We start from the raw sequence: 22,347 nt of genomic DNA, 5'->3' as shown, positions 1-22,347 counted from the left end.
CTTTCCTTCCTGGGTAAGTTGTAAATCTTTGTGGGGAATTTTCTCCTGTTTGTGTTCTGGATCAAGTCCTAGTTCAGAGAATGAACACAAAAACATAGACTGCTCATAGTGAGGCATTTGCAGAGGTGTCATACATGAGACGTTGAAAGGAGACTTGCCTGCTCTCTCAAATGGATGCAAAAAGTCCTGTGCCACCATTTCATAAAAGCCCAGAGAGTCTTCCATGATATCTAAACTAATATTTATCTCTTATTTGTTATAGAAGGAAATAGTTTCAGTGTTGCACAGATTGGCAACCACTTGTATTATTTTACAATAATAACAGCACATCAGAAATAGAGCACAGACTCTTTTATGAAATGGAATGTGAAAGACAGTACGATTTCTTTCTTTCCATACTTGTAGTATTGGTTCGCTTTATATTTTTCTAGAGACAGATACAACTGCTTATAATGGAGTTAGTTTGTGTAACATATCCACTTCAATTAACTGTAGTGTTTGTGATTTGATATGATTGTACATAAATGCAGAATTATTTTTGCAAGTTAAATAGCCTCAAATAATGTGGATGTTTACAGTCTGACATGGATTTTCAGCCTTTTATTTTGAGATACATTTGTCTCCACTGCTCAACTTCTTAGAGCAGTAGTGTTTTGGCTTTATCCCATCTTGTATCTCTCCCCAGATTTGAGAGAATAGTTAGGCATTGTTTTTGGAATGGGAAAATTTTGCATGGAACTTTATGCTATACCATTCAGTAAGGTTGGTCCTGTCTTTCTCACCCAATCCCACCATGGTCTAATTAAGGAAGTCAAGTGTCCAAGGTCTTTCAAATATATTCATCTGAACATCAATAGTCCATTGAAATTGGAAAATGCCAAAATTTGACAACCCTTCTGAGTAAGCACATCTGTGCCACTGACTTCTTACAATGGAAAGTCTCATGAGTAGAAAAATGGTCTGTCCTTGAATACTCTTCAGCAGATCAATCCAACAAGCTCACTACTCCGTGGTGCGTAATATTAGTTGCCTTTTTGAATTGCATGTACAGTTCCTTGGATGATAATCCTCCTTACAATAATAACTTGGACTTTAATTATAAAAATAAACTTGTATAAATCTTACAAGTATGGAACTGTTTCAGATTCTACTTTCATTTGCCTTTGTATTTATAGCAGTATGGTATACTGGGGTCCGAATGTGCCAATTTAAGAGGTTGCTGAAATTTCAGTACCATTTTTCTCTGGTTTATAAAATGACCAAAAACCAAAAAAAGCTCATACCCATATGTTGTTACATTTTGTAAATGAAAGTGGAGAGTTCTTAGATCCTAGATTTCAGAAAAATAAATGTCACATAATGCAAAGAAAGGGTTGAAATGTGTTGAAGGTCAAAAAACTGCAGACACTAGAAATCTGAAATAAAACAAAAGGTGCTAGAAATACTCAGCAGATCAGGCAGCATCTGTGGAATCAGATAGAAAAATAGTTAACATTACAGGTTGTCCTGGCTGAAGATTACTTAGTTTTTGTGTTCTGGGAATTTCTACAGGCACCCGTTAACTTGCTGACCTCCCACAACTGTAGTAATAATGATTTCCCTTATTACTATTTATTCTTGGGTACCCATTCTTGATGGCATTTTGATCAAAGTGAATCTGATGCATTATTTATTTATTCATTTTCTCAGGCAACAAACCACCACCAGGACTGAGAAAACAAGGAGCTATTATTAGCTTTGCTTCATTAGTAGGGAATGTCTGGAACCTGCTATTTAGAAAGTGGTAGCATGACATTTAGAAGATAATAGGATTGGGCAGAGGGAAATCCTTGGAGTTTTGAGTTTGTAGCCAGCAGATATGGATGTGATTTACTTGGACTTTCAGAAAGTCTGTGATCAGAAAATGGAATGATTATAGCACAGAAGGAAGCCTTTCATTCCATGTCCATCCCAAGTCATGGTACTAGGATAAGCTTAGGTATGTGTGATTGGAAGTAATATACTGGTCTGTTGGTCATTGTTTTAACAAGTCATTTTCAGTTGGGGAGGGTAGATATCGGAATAGATGGGTGCTGCTGAGGCAAATACTGGGGCTTAGCTGTTTGCAGTTTGTAACAATGATTAGATTAGATTATGAGGAGTCACAGTCCTCTTTTATTGTCATTTAATAATGCATGCATTAAGAAATGATACAATGTTTTTCCAGAATGATATCACAGAAACACATGACAAACCGCCTTAAAAACTAACAAAAACCACATAATTATAACATATAGTTACAGCAGTGCAAAAATATACCGTAATTTGATAAGAACAGACCATGGCACGGTAAAAATCTCAAAAGTCTCTCGAAAGTCCCATCATCTCACGCAGACAATAAACCTCCAGCGCCGCCAACTTGCCGATGCAGCATCCTGGAAGCATCCAACCACAGTCCGACTCCGAGTCTGTCCGAAAACTCCGAGCCTCCAACCAGCTTTCCAGCACTGAGCACCATCTCTGCTGAGTGCTTCAACCCCGGCCCCAGCAATAGGCAAAGCCAAGGATTTAGGGCCTTCCCCTCTGGAGATTCTTGATTGCACAGTAGCAGCAGCAGCGAAGCAGGCATTTCAAAAGTTACTCCAGGTGTTCCTTCATGCTTCTCACGGCTGTCTCCATCAAATCTGGATTGTGCACGGCCCCCTAGTTAACACATAATCGATATCATTCGGAACGGCTGCGCGTGCTGTGTCGCGCCGCCATCATGTTTGGGTTCTAAGAAGGAGTAGGTAGACTTCAGGGTGATATCAATAGGCTAAGTGACTTGGCAGGGACTTGTCAGATGGCATATTATGTGGAAAAATGAGGTCAACCTAATTTTGATAGAAAATAGATTTAAAATGTAGGTGTTCAGGGAGACCTGAATGTTCTCTATACATCTCCGTAAGGTAATGTGCAAGTAGATCTTGTGTGCCTGAATAAGGGCATACTTGTGATAGCAGAAATTCACCAGATTAATTCCTCATTTGTGGTTCTTGTCCTAACAGATTATGCAATTTAAGTCTACGCACTCTTTATCTTAAGAAAATAAGAGGTAACTTGTATGGGGATGCAGAATTAATGTTTTGCTGAGGTGTCTTTAACCTGAGGTTATTCACAACAGTGGGGGTCTGCCATTCAGCACTGAGATAAAATTTTTCACCCAGATGGTAGTAAATATTTAGAATATTTGACCAAAGAGAACTGAACGCTCACTGAACATATTTACTAAGTCACTGATTATATTCAAGATGGAGAAAAGTGGATTTTTAGACAGTAAGAGAATTGTGGGGTTCATGTGGGAAAGTGCAAAGGTGAAAGAATGAGTTGAATACTGGGACAAACACACTCCCCACTGCTTCTCTCTCTTAGATTATGAGCTGTTAATCTAAGTAAAAAAAAAATATCAGTTACAGAATAGACCCTTGAAGCAATAAATTTGATATTACTATATCTGAAATATTTCTCTTCGATTGTAATATTTAAGATCAGAATTACTCTACATAGTATTTTGTAAAGAATTACAACTGTTTTTAGTTTGGTACCAGTGCTGTGACTTTCTTATAATAAAAGTTGTTCTCAAAAGTTCCATCCTGCTTCACATGTATTTAATGATACGGCCAAGTGCTGCTCTTTTTTTTTACATCTCCAAAGCTCACACACCTAAGACTTGTGCAGTACTGTAAATGTTTCATTTTGCAATTGGGGTGTTTGTGTGCTTAGAATGATTATATCAATTATCTGTACCCTCCAAATAGTGGTGAGAACTTTTGAGATGGGCCCTTACATCAGTTGAAAATCATGGAGATAGACTGTTTAGCTTGTGTTGCAGATACTACTGTTACATCAGGCCAGGAAGTTTCTGACTACCTTATCCAGTCCATTGTCTGCTCCAATTAACAATGACAAGTGCTCAGAGACCTACAGGTTATTAGGGGGATTTCCTTTCAAGCATAAGGACAAGGTGAGAAGAAAAATAGAGTAAGGTAGGCATTCTAGCAGGATATTGGATAAAGCAGATGTGTTAAGTGTAAGAATACAACCTGAGTTACAGATACCCACCCTTTTTTTATTTTGTCAATTATACTGTATATTATTTTGGTTTCGGGAAATTTTTCTGTCTTGGTATTATGATGTTCCTTAAACACTGACATCTCAAACTGAGATAAGCCAATTTGTTCCCTGTTCATTGGTCCGGGCTCTACTTGCCCAACTGAATAAGTGACTATTCAAGATGATGGTGGAGACCTACTAAGATGCTGTTTGGAATTGCATTCATCGTGTTGCTTCTCTTCCCCCACCTCCCTTCCAACCAATCCCTTGTGCATGCTGTCTCATTTTTGGGATGTCAATATTTGACAATGTGATTTGTTTTTTTTGTACAAATGGGGACAGTTTATCATCTGGAGTTTATAACTATCAATAATACGCACCTAAAAATGTGAACTGTTTGTTCTGGAAAAGTCCTCACCTATTGGCTGTGTTGCTGGTTGTAAGTGATGCCACATCAGCAGCAAAAAGCCCCTCATTCACCATATGCTTTTATCTAATACAGGTCTTGCATTCTGACATACTAAGTAAAAGTCCACTTGCATAATACAATCCCTCATACACCAGTATGATTTTTTTTTAAATTGATATCATTGCTGGCTTGCTATTGGCATTATTCTATGTCAGTCAACAATTAGATTAAATTATTAAAACATTTAATTTGTGTAGGGCATTTGCTAGAGAGGAGATGCACTTTTAAAAGTTGATAATAAATTTACTTTGAATGGATTTTAAATTTGAATTTTGAGTTCCAAATTTTTAAAAGGTAATGTTTACCCATACCATACAATCTTTCCTCACCACCCACAAGATTGGCTTGTTCACTCATTGTTCATTAATAGAGATTCAAAATTGTTTGAAAGAAAATGAGTAGAATGAGTTTTGCATTGAAATTATAAATGTGAGATGGACAAGGTTTCCTCAAAACAATTCGTGATCTCTGCCATTTGTAAATGGCCTAGGGATTTTGAAAGATGAGAAATGGAAATTTTGCTTTCCTGCACGACATTGGTCATTGCTGTTTCTGACATTTTGTTATTGAATAATGCAGGCCAATGCCTCGGCTGCGCAGTTGGTACTGCTTCGACAGCAGGAAGAGTTAGAAAGAAAAGCTGCTGAACTAGACCGCAAGGAGCAAGAACTGAAGAATGAAAATTATAATGGTAAGGAGTTCCTATTCCTGTGATCACCTCTATCCCTCTGTGTATTAGCTTCATAATTCTCAAACTCCTCAGTAGATATGTTCGTGATCTTTCTTCAGTCATACTCCAGTCATCTGCTCCTACTCTCATCTTTTACTGCCATTTTCTCTCTTGCTTTGACTGTGCTCAAACCACCTTCCGTTTTTCCTGAGATCGAGTTATTTCAGCAAAGCTTTATCTGCACCCTTCAGTCTTTTTCAAAGGCTTGCTACAGCCTTCCCTTCTAACTTTGCCAAAGATTCAAGTTTATCACATGTTCATTGAAACATACAGCAACATTTGTGTTGGGTGTCAACGCAACTAAGGGTGTGCTAGGAGCAGACCACAAGTGTCTCCACACATCCTGGTGCCAACATGGCATGCCCACATGCATACACAGTCCTCTAACCCCAAGACAGTCCATCTTCCTCAGTCTCTAGTCTTGGATTCAGACTTGGGCATGCAGACATTGGGCTGTCAGCTATTCCAGCAGACTCAGAGGTTTGCAGACTGTGCCTTGACTTTATTGATGTTAGGGTACAAATCAGTCAAGACTATTTCTTGATCAAGACTCTGTCATACTTTGAAGCTTGTTGCAAACATGAAATATGGGTAGAATAAATATTTGTATTTGATTAAATAGTGTGAACACTTAGAAAAGGACAAAAGAAATAACCATTTGAATTGTCAATTTCCACCTATGTACAGTGCAGATGGAACAATCACTTCAGAAAATGATCACAATTAACCTGCCTCTGTTTTGACCTGTTTTGAGAAATTATTGCTTCATGACATTAAATATAAGGATTGTGTATCTAGATGTTAGACCAGAGTAATGTGATGTGAGATTGTTCTGGTCCTAGGCTGAATTAACAATCACAGTTCATTAAGATCTATTGCTGAAAGCTTAAATTTCACTAACTCTAGAAACTTGAGTTTTTGTTTTAAAAGCTTCTCTTTTAAACAGGCCCAGTTAGCCTTTTTCTTCTTTTCTTTCTGCAGCAAAAAGAAGTAACTGGCCCCCTTTACCTTCATTCTGTCCCATTAAACCATGTTTCTACCAGGACTTCGCAGCAGAGATCCCATCAGGCTTCCAGAGGACAGTAAAAATGTTGTACTACTTGTGGATGTGTAAGTATAGATTTTGCTATCTGAAGTTCAAAAACAAATACTATGATTAAAAATCCTGCTGGACTATACAGGTGACGAAGCTCCTTGATTGCATTTCTGATCTGTCTACAGTCTTGATGATTCAACCTCAAGTGATCAGAGAAATTAGAGGACTGTTTGAAATTTAGTTATAAGTATTGTAAATGTCAGAATTAAGGAACGTACTCATCTGTCTTCAGAATCAGGTTTAATATCACTGGCATATGTTGTGAAATTTGTTGTCTTTAGGAACAACAGTACAATGCAATACGTAATGATAGAGAAATTAGCTGAATTATAGAGATGCAAAAATAATTTTTAAAATGGTGAGGTAGTGTACATGGCTTTAATGTCCATTCAGAAATTGGATGGCAGAGGGGAAGAAGCTATTCCTGATCCTTCAGGCTCTGGTATCTTGCCTCCTTCCTGATGGTAGTAATGAGAACAGGGCAATGTCCTGGGTGATCTTCACATCGACATGATGTTTTGAGTCATAGTGCTAATCAGGGTATTTTGTTATGTTTCAGTCACTGAGGTTACTTTGCTTTCAGTTTTATTTAAATAAACTGGAAAGCGCAGATGCAAATCTGAAATCAGAGCAAAGTTTGCGTTCTTCATTAGAAATGGGGAGTGATGCCGAAAGATCTGCCCAATTATTAAACTTTCAGAATGACCAAGTGTGTTTATTGGCTTAATTTTAATCTTGCATTCGTCAGAGACAAGTATACTGCATTTCATTTCAATAAGTTGTCATAAATATTGCTTGTTTATTTATTATTCTTTATTTTTCTTTTTCACATTCTTTATTTGTCTGTCCTGTTGGGTGCAATCTATTGTGTTTACTGTGAATGCCTGCAAGAAAATGAATCTCAGGGTCATATATGGTGACGTATATGTAATTTGATAATAAATTTACTTTGAACTTACCAAAGCCATAAAATGAGATGGAATTATTAAACATTTGGAGAATTGAGTTAATTGGCATCATTTCTAACAGAAGATATCATAGCTGAGTAACAATAAAATAATCTTCAGCAATGCAGACAATAATCATTTTCTGATTCTCTGGCAACCTTTGACCACTATTCCAGGTGTAATTTTTTGTGAAAGAAGATATGGTGACAAGTATATCAGTGGTTAGAAAGGCAAAAGTGGTGAGAATATTCACTTTAGTATGAGCAAGATTGCATCTTTTTAGTGTATACTGTTCAAACATCAATGATTAGGTAACATATTAGAAAATTCTTGTGTAGGAAGCATTTTAATTCTATTGTAATTGTTCATCCTGGACTTGAGACATCCAGGATGGATAACTACAGATTTCTTTCGTGTTTGTTTTTCTGGGATCTGAGCCTCACTGGCAAGGCACCATTTATGGATCTTGCAGGTAAGGGTAAAACACCACCTTGAGCGGTCTTTCTGTTAAATGTTCCTAGGTTTAGAACCGGCAATAGAAAGGACTTGATAGCATATTTCCAGTTCAGGCTAGTGTGTGATGTGGAGGAGTACTTTCAGGTTGTGTGCCACTTGCTCTTGCCTTTCATGGTGGCAGAGGTTGTAGTTTGGACAGTACTGTTGGAGTAGCCTAGGCATGTAGCTGAACTGCATTTTGTGGACAATGCACTCTGCAGCCATTCTGCGCTAGTGGTGTATGTAATAAATGTTTAAGATGGTGAATGTGATACAAGTCAAATAGCCTCCTTTGACTTTATATTGGAGAAAGAATGAAGCAAGGTATTGATAACCTAGCAGATGGTCAATGCAGTCTGATATAGGAAAAAACAACTTGTGTTAGAGGTTTGAAAAATTGAACCCCAAGTATGGGTCTGGAAATTCAGGGACTTTGGGATGCTAATATATGGGTGAAGATGTACACACTGATGTTTGATTTTATAAACTAAAGCCCTTAGTTTCCTAACTTGAAGAATATAGAAGAGTGATTATCACTAAAGCCACAGACTAAATCTAGGTTATTATTTGCAATTATAAGCATTGTATCCACAGGAAGATACAAATTGAAGGTATGATTTTTAGCTTCTCTACAGTATTGGAAAGGAGAGGAATTAATTTTGAGAAGACATTTGAGCATTCAGGTCACTTTTCATGACACATGCCTTTCTGGCAAAAGTCCACAGACTACAAGTAATTATAATCAGAACCACGTTCATGTAAGCTTCTGAAGGCTGGTGATAAACCACAGGGAAAGAGAGGAGATTGAAGTTGTTTTTGTATTGGGTCATTGTGGAATTTGTTCGTTATTAATTGAACTTACGAAGTCCAGTTAAGATGATAGCTGTTTGGAAAAAGAATATGAAAGGTCATGGCAGTTGTTGTGGTGTTTGAAATTAGTGCAGATAGTGCATCTGTTTTCAAAATAAACACTGGCAAACACATGAGCTGGTGTATTTCTGTTCCTAACATTTGACAACTGACTGATTTTAGAACATAGGCAGTCTGGTATCTTGAAGATACAGCCATGACTGTATCGCCACCCACACCTCCAATCTGCTAATTAAATTTGCCGATGACACTACGTTGATTAGCCTTATCTCAAACAATAATGAGGTGGCCTACAGGGAAGAAGTCATCTCTCTGACACTGTCGTATCAAGAAAACAACCTCTCCCTCAATGTCGCAAAAACAAAGGAGCTGGTTGTGGATTACAGGAGGAATGGAGATAGGCTAATCCCTATTGATGTCAATGGATCTGGGGTTGAGAGGGTAAACAGCTTCAAGTTCCTGGAAATCCATATCACAGAGCACCGCACGTGGTCTGTACTCACCAGCTGTGTGGTGAAAAAGGCACAACAGCGCCTCTTTCAACTCAGGTGGTTGAGGAAGTTTGGTATGGGCCCCCAGATCCTAAGAGCTTTCTACAGGAGCATAATTGGGAGCATCCTAACTGGCTGCTTCACTCCCTGAATGGGAACTGTGCCTCCCTTAATCGCAGGACTCTGCAGAGAGTGGTGCAGACCGCCCAGTGCATCTGTAGTTGTGAACTTCCCATGATTCAGGACATTTACAAGGACAGGTGTGTAAAAAGGGCCTGTAGGATCACTGGGGATCCGAGCCCTCCCAACCACAACCTATTCCAGCTGCTACCATCCAGGAAGCGGTACCGCAGCACAAAAGCCAGGATCTACAGGCTCCAGGACAGCTTATTCCACCAGGCCATCAGACTGAACTCGCGCTGACTTGCGTGTACTCCATATTACATTGACTGTTTTATTTATTATAAATTACTATGATTGCACATGATGGAGACGTAACATAAAGATTTTTACTCATGTACGTGAAGTATGTAAGAAGTAAAGGCAATTCAATTTAAATGAGATTTTAAAACTTCACCTGGTGAAATGTCAACTCTGGTTCTCTGCCCACAGATTCTGCCTGGCCTATTGTGTAATTCCAGTATTTTTTGATTTTAAGATTTTCATTATGTTGTGCTTTGCTTTCTGATTAAAACGTATCCTTTCCTCTTTCCAACAGTTCATGCAGTCACACTCTTCTTGAATCTTCTTGCTTGCTTGGCGGAGTTTATTCGCGATGCAACATATGGAGTCGACTTTGGCTTGGCAATCTTGTGGTTTTTGCTCTTCACTCCTTGTGCCTTCCTGTGTTGGTATAGGCCAGTTTACAAGGCTTTCAGGTAAGATGTGCTCTAGGTAGATGCTGATATTTTCTCCCATGACTTTATTTGAAGAGTTTGGCAGAGAAAGCTATTTTAATCACTTTTAATCCCAATTTATAGTTCTGTTAACAAAAGCTCCAGAGTATGCTATATTGTTTTTACAAAAATGAAAGCTGATTAGTTTTGATGAGAGTATCATTTTGAGTGCTTCTGATAACATTTGTCTTGTGACCACAATGTCTATCCACGGTGTGACACAAGGAAGTCTGTGTGTACATGGTTTATGAGAAATTCACTAATCCTACTCCAACTGGTCCAAATATGGGAGTGGAATTAGAGAATAGCACATTGTGGGGTCAGTGCTGACAGATATCCCTGAACCGGTCCTCATTAGGGGAGTGGAGGTGAAGAGGATCGGTAACTCTAAATTCTTTGGCATTATAGTATTAGAGGCTATGTCATGGGACATGTAAGTGGCATTACAAAGAAGGCATGACAACACCTCAGCTGCCTTTGTTTGACCAGATTTGGCATATCATCTAAAGCTTTGACAGGCTTCTATAGATGCACAGTGGAGAGTATCCTGACCGATTACATTGCAGCCTGGTATGGAAACACCAATGCCCAGGAACAGAAAGGCCTACAAAAGATAGTGGACACAGCTCAGTCCATCACAGGCAAACCCCTCCCCACAATTCGGCACATCTACAAGGAGCACTGCCACAAGAAAGCAGCCTCCAACATCAAGGCCCTATTCTCCTCTTACTGCTACCATCAGGAAGGAGGTATAGGAACCTTGGGTCCCACACCAGCAGGTTCAGGGACAGTTATTACACCCCAACCCTCAAGCTCCTGAGCCAACATGAATAACTTCACTCACCTCAACTCTGATCTGATTCCACAACTATGGTCTCACTTTCAAGGAGTTTAGAATTATGTTCTCAGTTGTATTCATTTATTCACAATTTGTCTGTCTTTGCACATTAGTTGTTTGTCAGTCTTTGTGTTGTTTTTCATTGATTCTGTTGTATTCTTTGTTCTACTGTGAGAAAATGAATCTTGGGGTAGTATATGGTGACATATACGTACTTTGATAATATATTTAAACTTTCAATTTTGTGATGTATGTAATTGATACCACATTTTAATAGAAGTGAAAGTCCTTTTGCTTTGTTCATCGCAAATGTTGTAACATTATCTGATGGATGGTATAACTGTAGCACTGCAAGTTTGCATAGGTAGGTTCCACTTCAAGTATGAGCATCTGTCTATAAACAGTACTATGTGGACAAAAACTTCACATTTTCAATACTGTACATAAAAATGTCAAATTGATACCATTATATTACCATTGAATGGAAATCAATTCTAGCAAGACTATTTTGCAGAGTGGGAAAGATTACAAAAATCAAGTCAAGTTGATCTGTTCCATGACATCTCTTCAAAGTTGAAAGTCAATTCATTATCAAAGTACGTATATGTCATCATATGCTACCCTGAGATTTATTTTCTTTTAGACATTCATGGTAAATGCAAAGGATCAAAATAGTCATTGGAAAAACTCCACAGAACAAATATTGGCAAATAGCCAGTGTGCAAAAGACTACAAATTGTACAAATACAAAAAACAATGATAATAAGTAATGAATATTGAGAACAGGAATTGTGTCTTTGAAAGTGAGTCCATGGTATGTGGAATCAGTTAAAGTGTCGAAGTTATCCACTGGTTTAGGAGCCTGATGGTTGAGGGGCAATAACTGTTACTGAACCTTGTGGTGTGGGACCTTGGGGTCCTGTACCTCCCTGATGGTAGCAGTGAGAAGAAAGCATGGATGGATGGTGGGATCCTTGATGATAGTCGCTGCTTTCCTGCAACAGTACCCCTTGCTTAATGCTGCAACATGCTTAATGATGGAGAGGGCTTTATCTGTGGTGGACTAGACTATATCCACCACTTTTTATAAGCTTTTCTGTTCAAGGGCATTGGTGTTGGCAGCATGCGAGATGGCTTTTCAGAGGTTCTACCTGAACTTACATTTTCCTTGGTCGCTAAGCCTTGTCACTGATCTGGCCCTCAGCAGATTGTGGATCTCTTGGTTCATCCGAGGCTTCTGGTTGGGGGAGATGCTGAATAATTATGTAGGATACACTCGTTTACAAGTGTCTTTATAGTCCTTGACAACCATGGCGTACTCATTAAAATTCTGAGTCTTTGAACATAGCCCAATCCACCAACTCAAAGCAATCCCATAGTGGCTGCTCTTCCTCCATGACCACCTATTGTCCGACTCTCTGGTTCCTTGATATTTAACCTCTGCCAGTATGCAGTGACAGATGGAACAGACTGTTGCAAAGCTTGTCATGACAGCGCCCCGACGACTCCACCAGGAGTTTAGGGCGCAAGGCAAGTATGCAGGTAAGAGGAGGCTAGCCAGATGATCTGATTTCCTGAAATGTGTTCTAGGAATGGAATGGCTGGCATTCCTGATGGAAGTGTGACAGTGGTCGAGAGTGTGGGACCGCTGGTGCTGCAGGTGATGTGCTGATTGATGACAATTCATCAGAGATTTCTTCCAGCAAGCCTGATGGAAGCCATTTAAAGAACAGAACAAAAGAGCAAAATACCTGTTCTCACTTGAAATGATCCTAGGAATTTTTGAATCAGTCATAACATTAAAAATAAAGCTAGAAATTGAAATGAGTGAATAAATTATCCAAATTTATTACATTACAATAACACAGCAGAGCTGTTTGACCTAATTTGTCCAGTATTTATGCATTTGCTTCTGATTATTCATCGACCTCCTTAACCACCTGAGGTCATAATTTCCACATTCTTGCCGAATTAAGTTCTGAAAGTATTTCCTAAATACTTGTTACATTTATTACTCAACTATCTTATTTAATAACCCATAGTTTTGATTTCTCACTTAATTGAAAACGTTTATTCTGTGTCTACCCTATCAACACTAGCTCCTGCCTGAATTGTTTTGAAAATTCCAAGTCATCCCTCTAGCTTCTCCCTAACACAGAAGACTCCCAGCTTGATCGTGTTTCCTAATGGTCCTTATTTTTTCCTTTGCATGTTCATAAATGGTATTTATTTTTATTACATGCAAAGTTTCAATATTTTTAGTGATGAAATAATTGACATATTTGCAGCTTAAGTATTGAAAAAATTGTCCAAAGTTATGAGTGGGTTGTGTTTACAAATGAGCATAAAAATGTCTATTTTGAACAAAATTCAAGGCTCAAACTAAATTTTCTCATGAAACCGTGACAATGTATGTCAAATCCTAAGATCTAAAGGTGAGGTTAAAATTAATGGGCAAAACTTCCTGTCAGTAGTAATGTACCCATCGCCTTTGGCTGACCGATCCATGGTTGTGGACTATTCAAAGTTATTGTAACACTAATTATTGAGGACCATCTTTGCAGTGCTTTTGGGTAAATGCTTTTACATGGGGAACTAGAGCAAGTTTTTGCATGAAATAGGACACAAACGCTGGAAGTACAGTACTTGGGCAACATTTGTAGAGGGAGGGGAAAACAGCACATGACATGGGTCAATGAACTTTCATTGGAAGTGTAAAAAGGTGAAAATGAAACTGTTGCAAATGAAACGAGAGAATGGAGCATTGACAGCTGATTAAGTGATGCATGTGTTGGTCAGTTGTAAAACTTATTTTAAAGTTTTGAAAGTTCTGCATGTCAGGAGTATTCTAAATTTTCAAGAATTAAATTTTACAAAAATAAGTAATTCTAAAGCACTGAAGAAAATTGTTGAACAAGCATCAAGCATAAGACTTGTAGGTTAAAAAATTTACTTCCTTTCGATTTGTAAAGAGCACTTCATTCTCAGGTGCAGTTTACCTAATGTGTTTGTGTGTGGGATGGGAGATGTGTAGATGGCAGAGATTACAGGGAAGGGAAATGGGAGGAAGGGGAAAGATTGCTTTAATTTTGAGCCCTGCCACTGGTCTTCAGAAGTCCAACGTTTGGAGTACAGCTGGGAATTCAAAGGCAGAGAGCAACCAGCAAATTCTTATAACGCAGTATTGTGTACAACTCCCACATTTGATGTGCTTCCAAAGGATATTGGTAGCAGGCAAGATGGTCATGGATTTTAAACACTCACAATAATATAATACCTGCCAAGCGTTTTGGGTGATTATACTGTTGGAGAATCAAAGTCAAATTTGTGATTTTTCTTTTTGTGTAGCAAAATGTAGCAGGAATGAAGTGAAGGATTGATGGAGATTAAACATACAGAGTAAATGATTTGTAACACCTAATTTTCTTCCATTTGTTTTTCAGGTCTGATAGTTCGTTCAACTTCTTTTTCTTCTTCTTCATCTTCTTCTGTCAAATTGTTCTCTATGTCATTCAGGCAATTGGCATTCCTAACTGGGGTGTCAGGTAAGCATTCCATTCTGTGATCATTTTGCTCTTCACTGACTTGAGTGTCTTGTGAGCTTTAGCTTTCTTCTCCAATGGATATCTTACTCTTTGTAGGCAGATGGTGTGATACTTCATGACTATTGTCACTGGACAGTCACTTTTGTCTAGACCATTCACTCCCACTGTGTTTTTAATCCTCTATTTTGTTACTTTGAATTCAGGCATCTCAAAACATATTGTGGCAAATCTTTGTAGCTTATTTCTAGTGGCTACTGTACTTTTGCTTGCTAAAACCACTGTAGCGTAGTGGTTAGCACAATGCTGTTACAGCTCACGAGACTAACGGATGCCTATATATTATTACAGCTCTGGGCACTCCAGAGTTCAGAGTTCAATTCTGGCACTGTCTGTAAGGAATTGGTACAGTCTTGCTGTAAACCACATGGGTTTCCTCCAAGTGCTCCAGTTTCCTCCCATTTTCCAAAGACATACGGATTAGCAGGTTAATTAGTCATTGTAAATTGTTCTGTGATTAGAGTTAAATAAGTGGGTTGCTGGGCAGTGTGGCTTGTTGGGTTGGAAGGGCCTGTTCCACCCTGGATAACAAATTTTTTTTTAAATTAAAGTAAAAATATTCTAGCCTGTGCTACTAATCTATTGCATGTATTTCAAATTCCTGCTTAAAAATGCTAGAGCAAGTTCAAATGTGTAAGTGGCTCATCCATAAGTGGTCTACTCTTCATAATTGTTCCATTTTTTGCACAGGAACTTAAGTCATTTGAATTAACCAGTATCCTTATGAACAAAAGAAGATAAAACGATAACATTTGAAGAAGTGTAATGTGCATCAGAATTCCAAAAATTAACTAATTTTGAATTGGAGTGGACTGCACAGTGCATTTATTGGAAAAAAAAATTGTCTACACCCTTCATATTGGATACTTGTCTGATCTCCCTTCCCAAAGAATATTTGTGACTAATTGAGTGCAACAGAAGTTCATCATTGTGACTCCTGAAATTAAAGGAGAGTTTAAACTGTTTAACAGATTACCTTTCTGAAGCGTACAAAATATTTGAGGGTTTAACAGAGTAGACAATGAGATTTTCCTCTACAGTATATAGAGCCAGAGGTATCAAAATGTGGAGGCCATCATTCCACAGTAAGATGAGAAGGAATTTCTGCACTCATAAGGTTGTGGATCTTTAGAGTTCTCTAACAAGAAGGACTCAGTCACTCCATATTAAAGACAAAGTTGACAGGTTTTTATTGTTGAAGGAAACCAGGGCTGTGGGGTTGAACCCTAAAGTTAAAAGATCAATCATAATATTAAATGGCAGAATAGGCCTAGGAACCAAGTGGCTTACTCCAACTTCTGTTATATATTGTATTAATAGAGCAAGAACCATCTTTTATTTAAATTTGAGAACATTTTAAAGCTGAAACTATAATCAAACCATCTCCTTCTCCTGACATTGTCTATTCTAATTTGGAGCTCTGAGAGCTTTTGTTTCTATACATAACTAAAAACCTGTTGGTCCAAACAATGCTCTCTTGTCAGATCTATCCCATCTACTACTACTACTATTGTGTCGACTCAGGCAAGGCATCCCATCAATAGGTCACAATCACGTTGTCAAATGGTTTGCAATTAATTTGCAAGTTCAGCACTGGCTTCTTGACCCATAATAGTTAAACACCAAGAATACATTTCCATCAGGAAGACTTTGTTTTAACAATCTCTTTTTAAAATCAGAAACTTCAGTTTTCCGGACTTACCTATGCTTGCAAACCTTCAGTCAAATTCTTGAAAATGGTGCGTGGGTGTAGGCTTAGATGAAGTCAGAAAATCAGGGCAAGCAGCATAAAAAGGAAATTAATGAAGTAAAGAACTATCCTACTAAGATGGCATGCAGGATTTTTGTTGTTTCAGTAGTATCCAAGCAGAAATTAAACCTATTTGTGTCAATTTCTGTGCTTTGTGGATTAATGTAGCTTGCACATTGAACAATACATTAACTGGCTTCACCTAAACCCACATCCATGCCCCATTTTGAAAGAGTTTGCACAGATTGGTCCAGAACACTGGAGTATCATTTTGTTCACCAGGCCAATCAGACTGACCCATGTAACAGTCATTGACCTGTGTTTTAATGTAGCAGCCAATATACTGAACCTGTTGCCTCTGGTAGTGCAAATTCATTACCAGAAACTAATCATGAACCTGTACCCTACAATGTTGGACAAGGGTCAAGTGTATTGATGTATCCCTGCATTCATTCCAATACCTTTTCTCCACCTTTAATCAGTTTACAAACTAGTATGGATTTGCAATTTACTTAGAAGCTCAGTCTGCCAAATTGGTTTTCTGCTTGCCTTAATAATGGTATTTGAAATGAGCAAGAAAACGTTAGCCTGCTGCTGTAACTTATTTGTATTTTTTTTTCCAGTGGATGGATTGCAGCTTTAAGTTGGACACGCACCAACCTTGCTGTGGCAATTATCATGATGGTAGTAGCAACATTTTTCACGTTGTGCGCAGTCTTGGCTTTGTTCCTTATGCAAAGGGTAAGAATGCTTGCCTTGCATCTGTCTTCCATTAATGTGCCCAGCCGACCTTTTGCTTACAGACTTGACTATTTCCAATGCTGGATATCTACCTTCCAAAATATTCAGCTTCTCCAACTGTTTTTACGCTATATCATCTGAGCTCATTATTCTAGTCTTTGTTAACCTGTACTGGCTCCACGTCTCTCCACATACTTCATCTAAAATTCTGATTTGATGTTTTTCACCCCTGTTCTCTTAACCTCTATCAAAGGCACCACACTCTCCTCCTATTGCAGGTCTAAACAGATTTGGGGTTCCATGTATGGAGTTGACTGAAGTGTATCTGGCAGTGTAAGAAAAATGCTACAAAGCTATTAACTTTTATTCAAATAGGCTAGTATGTTAGTCTACAGCTGGAATACTGTAGGGTTCTGAACAGTCAACATCAATAAGATGATATATCTGTAGATTGGAAGGAGGACTGCATGTTCACTCAAATGTTGTCAGTTTGTACAGGTTAAATTGAAATTGCATTAATTATATTTCAGTCCTTTATCAGGACTAACCTAAAGTAATCATACTTCAGTCCAGTCCTGTTGAAGGGTCTCAGCCTGAATCGCTGACTGTTTATTCCTCTCCATAAATGCTGAGTTCCTCTGGTATTTTGTATGTGTTGCTCTGGATTTCAAGCATCTGTAGAATCAAGGGAAAATCTGCAGATGCTGGAAACCCAAGTAACACATAAATTGCTGGAGGAACTCAGCAGGCCAGGTAGCGTCTATGGAAAAGAGTAACAACCTAATAAATTAACTTAACTCTGCTTTTTGGAATAATTCCTCAAAATATCCGTGGTATTTCTTTGTCTGACCAACTTGTTATTGCACTTGTTACACTGATAGCTAGGAGGGCCATTTTGTTGAAGTGGAAGGATACATCAGCTCCCACTTTGTCACAATGGTTCTCTCAAGTGATGCCATGTCTTAGTTTGGAGAAAATTACAAGTCGAACCTTTGAACCTATGTTTGATTTTGAGAAAAGATGGGGTTCATTTGCTCGTTATTATCATTTGAATTAATTGATAGATTTCCTCCATGATCTAATTGTAAATTTTTGGTACATTTTTTTGTTGGCAGTTTGATGTTTATCTTTAGAAGCTTTTGTATGATGCACGGCTCCGGGATCGAGCACCTAATGGAGTTTTTTTTTCTCACTTTTTCCTGCTTAGTAGGAGTTTTTTTCTTTTTTTTCATCACCAAAAATGTTTTCAATCTTTATAATAATGTTTTTTTCTTGAGACATTGTAAGTGTTGTTTACTTCGATATACTCTTGTAAATTTTGGATAATAAAAAGATTTGAAAAGAAAGAAAGGAAAAGAGTATGGTTGATGTTTCGGGCCAAGACCCTTCATCAGGATTGGAGGAAAAAAAAAGATGAGACAGAATTAGGTGGAGGGAGGGGAGGAAGAAAAGGTGATAGGTGAAACTGGGGGGAGGGAGGAGATGAAGTAAAGAGCTGGAAAGTTGATTGGTGAAAGATGAAGGGCTGGTAAAAGGGGAATCTGATAAGAGGATAGAAGGCCGTGGAAGAAAGAAAAGGGGGAGGAGCACCAGAGGGAGGTGATGGGCAGGTAGGGAGATAAGGTGAGAGAGGGAAATGGGAAATTGTGAAGGGGGGAGGAGGGCATTACCAGAAGTTCAAGAAATCAGTGTTCGTGCCATCAGGTTGGAGGCTAACCAGATGGAATATAAGGTGTTACTTCTCCAGCCTCAGTGTGGCCTCTTCACAACAGTAGAGGAGGCCATGGACTGACATGTGGAAATGGGAAGTGGAATTAAAATAGGTCGAAACTGGGAGATTCCACTTTTTCTCATGGACTCCATTCTGCTAGGTGCTCGACGAAGCAGTCTCCCAGTCTACACTGGGTCTCAACGATATACAGGAGGCCACACAGGGAGTACTGGGTACAGTAGATGACCCCAGAAGACTCCCAGGTGAAGTGTCTCCTCACCTGGAAGGGCTGTTTGGGGTCTGAGTTGTAGTGAGGGAGGATGTATAGGGGCAGGTGTTGCACTTGGGGAAGGACAAATGGGCAAGGAAGTTGTGTAGGGAACAATCCTTACAGAAAACTGAAAGTCGGTGGGGGGGGTGCGGGGAGAAAGGATGTGGTGGAATCCCATTGGAGATGGCGGAAGTTGTGGAGAATTGTGCTGGACTTGGAGGCTGGTGGGGTGGTAGATGAGGATAAGAGGAGCCTTGTCCGTGGTGGGCTGGCGGGGGGATAGGGCAAAGGCAGACGTGCGTGAAATGGAAGAGATGTGATTGAGGGCAGCGTTGATGGTGGAGGAAGGGAAGCCCCTTTCTTTGAAGGAGGAGGCTACCTCCTTCGTTCTGGAATGAAAAGCCTCATCTTGAGAGCAGATGTGAAGGAGATGGAGGAATTGAGAGAAGGGGATGGCACTTTTACAAGTAACAGGGTGGGAAGAGATGTAGTTGAGGTAGCTGTGAGAGTCAATGGGTTTATAAAAGACATCAGTAGATAAGCTATCTCCAGAGATGGAGACAGATCGAGATAGGGGAGGGGGTGTCTGACATGGACCAGATAAATTTGAGGGCAGGGTGGAAGTTGGAGGCAAAGTTGATTAAGTTGACGAGCTCTGCATGATGCAGGAAGCAGCACTAATGCAGTCACTGATGTAGTGTAGCATCAGTAGATATCTTGTTTTTATTAATTATACTAATTTAAAGTTTAGGTATAATTTGACAGGCCTTTAGTATTTTTAAGGGTAGAGGTGTACGAGAGAAACTTGCCAATGGGTGTCTAGGGCAAGAGATCGTAAACTTAAAATTAAGGACCAACTTAGTCGTGAAAGATGTTCAGTGAAAAGAAATTGAAGCCAAGGGAAATGAAAATGTGGAATTATTTATTGGGGGATGAAAGTTATAGGTGCTAGTTTAATCTCTTATTGCTAAATTCTGAAGGTTATGGAGCTATGGTGGGTAGATGGATTTAGGATACAGATCAGACAAAATCCTGAGAGTGGTGGGGGGAGAGGGGGTGGAATTCCTTCCCGTGAGGAATTCTCTTCCTATCTTGCCTCTCTCCAGTTGTCCATCCTTTAAAGACCAATTTTGGCTAAATTCCCCCTGAATGTTCTTTGCCTTTCAATTGCTCTTTACATTTTGCAACCCCATCATGTCTCTAGGAACGTGATTGGAATGTTTAAATGTGCCAAGAAAATGGAAGCTGTGATCATGAGAATTTCATTGCGTAAATATACATTTGGAAAAAAATCTGAATTTCTCTTCCATTCATTCCTTCAGGTACACGCGATATTCCGCAGGTCGGGGGCTAGCTTTCAGAGAGCACAGGAGGAATTCTCGCAAGGGGTCTTCTCCAGTCCTGCCGTGCGAAGTGCTGCAGCTTCAGCCGCGTCAGCTGCTGCACAGAGCACCTTCCAAGGAAACTAATCATTGGGAATTATTTCTCAAACTTTCTCTTTGTACGTTCTTTATAAAAGATGCACTTTTATTGGGCAAAATGTGTACTTTGTGTGTCTAGCTGATAAGGGGGTAAAGATATTTGGCTTCAATCAGAGGGTTTCAAACTGATGCAATGACAATATCACTGTACGTCCTACGTTCAGGAACCAGCTGCTCAATTGTTTGGGATTAAAAAAATACATGTACAGATTTATGTATTTTTTCATATTTTCTTGTCTATGAAGAATCATTAACCAATGTATTGATCATTGGGGAGGTACATTTACAGAAAAGAGTAAATGTCAAACTAATTTTATCTTTTAAACTATCTTCATCAGGCACATAGTATTTTATTCGTGTTTGCGATATTGCTCAACACTATAATATTGCTTGCAAGCAAGGAGTGGTCATCTGTTATATTCAGTAGCATTACTTATTAACTCTGTTAATTATGTGGGAAATTACTGGGTGTGATTGTTTTTTTTTGCAATGGTTACCAGTCATGGGGTTTTTGTCTTTTTAAAAACTGGTGTAAAAGTCATACCAATGAAACCTGCCAGCATTGTAATAAGATTTATCTTTAAATGCTTCAAGAAGTTAGTTAATGGTTGATTCAGTGATGTTTTAGGTTCAAAAGATTTGGCTTTTTTTAAAAAATATTTAAAGATGCCTACTTCAGGAAATAATCGGCAGGTCAAGCAGCACTGGAAAGAGAACAGCTACCACCATTTCAAGCATACATCCACCCCACAGAAGGCATATATTTTCAAAAACAAAATTGCACAAGAAACAAGAAGGAATAAACAGTGTGTGTACACATTTTTTTCTGATGCTTTGATACCATACCATTCAGTTGAAACTCATTCCCATTCTGGCCAAGTATATATCTGGCCTGTTTACAGATGCTTACTTCACAAACCTGAGTATTTGAATTATAGCTGTCTGAATCTGAAGAATATCTTCCATTTTTTTAAATCAATTTTTGTGATTCTGAATTTTGTGCATATTTAAAGGTGTGCTTTTAGGCAATGGTGGTGTTAGTTGAGCAGTTTTTCTTGTCGTTTATCGAAACAACCCTTGCTCAGATGCCTTTGTTAGAATCACTTCAAACTGTCCCTTTTATTAAAATGAAATATTTGTGTGGGGGTGGGGGGGGGCGCGGAAGAAGTACTTGAATGAAGTTTTTGTCTTAAGGAGGTTAATTGGCCGGATTTGATGTTTACTCTGATTTATATAGTAACTAAATTAGTCTTAATTCATTTGGATCTTAAATTCACCTCATTTTAAATACCTTAATTTAATCATTCCAATGTTAATTTTTATAAATGGTGTTCTGTAACTGGGAACAGTACTACCAAAGTTCCTCTGTATTTTGGGTTTTGGCTGGTTTTTGCATATGGTTACGCAGTCAAACATTAATAACCAGCCATATCAATAAACAATTTACAAATTGGGATGCTGTGTGGTCTGAATTACTTTGTCTTTCTATCATCTAGATGGTGTACAAGTTTTATTTTTAAATTTTTTTGCACTGTTGCTTCATACTTTTGAGCATATTCCCTCCAAAAACAACTAACTTGGACTGGTGGGAAAATCCATGGTACTTGTTAATTTTTTTAAATATAAAGTAAAATGTCTATCTCTCTGTCTGTCTCTTGCTTTCCTCCCAGATAGCTGGCTAAATTCAAGCTGATAGGAAGCCACAAGTATGCATTGGTTCAGACCAGGATTCGGCCTCTGGGGATGTTAGCTGTTCTGAATGACCCAGAACATGTATCTTAAAGCCCTTTCTAAGACAACAAAACTAATATTCCCATGAAAAAGAACCTTCTCAGACATGATCTTTCAGATCCTTCACTTTGATAGGCGAATTATTTTGTGTTTTTCA

At 38.6% G+C, this 22,347-nt stretch overlaps 1 protein-coding gene across 1 annotated transcript in view; it reads left to right on the top strand.

Moving 5' to 3' along the window:
* Positions 1–21,922, top strand: part of LOC134358343 (secretory carrier-associated membrane protein 2-like) — a 46,427-nt gene extending 24,505 nt beyond the window's left edge. Inside the window, exons 4-9 of the mRNA XM_063070462.1 lie at positions 5,120–5,231; positions 6,252–6,380; positions 9,888–10,047; positions 14,347–14,448; positions 16,879–16,996; positions 20,301–21,922. Coding sequence (XP_062926532.1) covers positions 5,120–5,231; positions 6,252–6,380; positions 9,888–10,047; positions 14,347–14,448; positions 16,879–16,996; positions 20,301–20,447 — 768 coding nt within the window. The 3' untranslated portion in view covers positions 20,448–21,922. The remainder of the gene's footprint in view (positions 1–5,119; positions 5,232–6,251; positions 6,381–9,887; positions 10,048–14,346; positions 14,449–16,878; positions 16,997–20,300) is intronic.
* Positions 21,923–22,347: the final 425 nt, after the last annotated feature.

The sequence above is a fragment of the Mobula hypostoma genome, chromosome 18 (genome assembly GCF_963921235.1).
Source record: "Mobula hypostoma chromosome 18, sMobHyp1.1, whole genome shotgun sequence".
Lineage (NCBI taxonomy): Eukaryota > Metazoa > Chordata > Chondrichthyes > Myliobatiformes > Myliobatidae > Mobula > Mobula hypostoma.
This window is presented reverse-complemented; position numbering and strand designations above follow the sequence as displayed.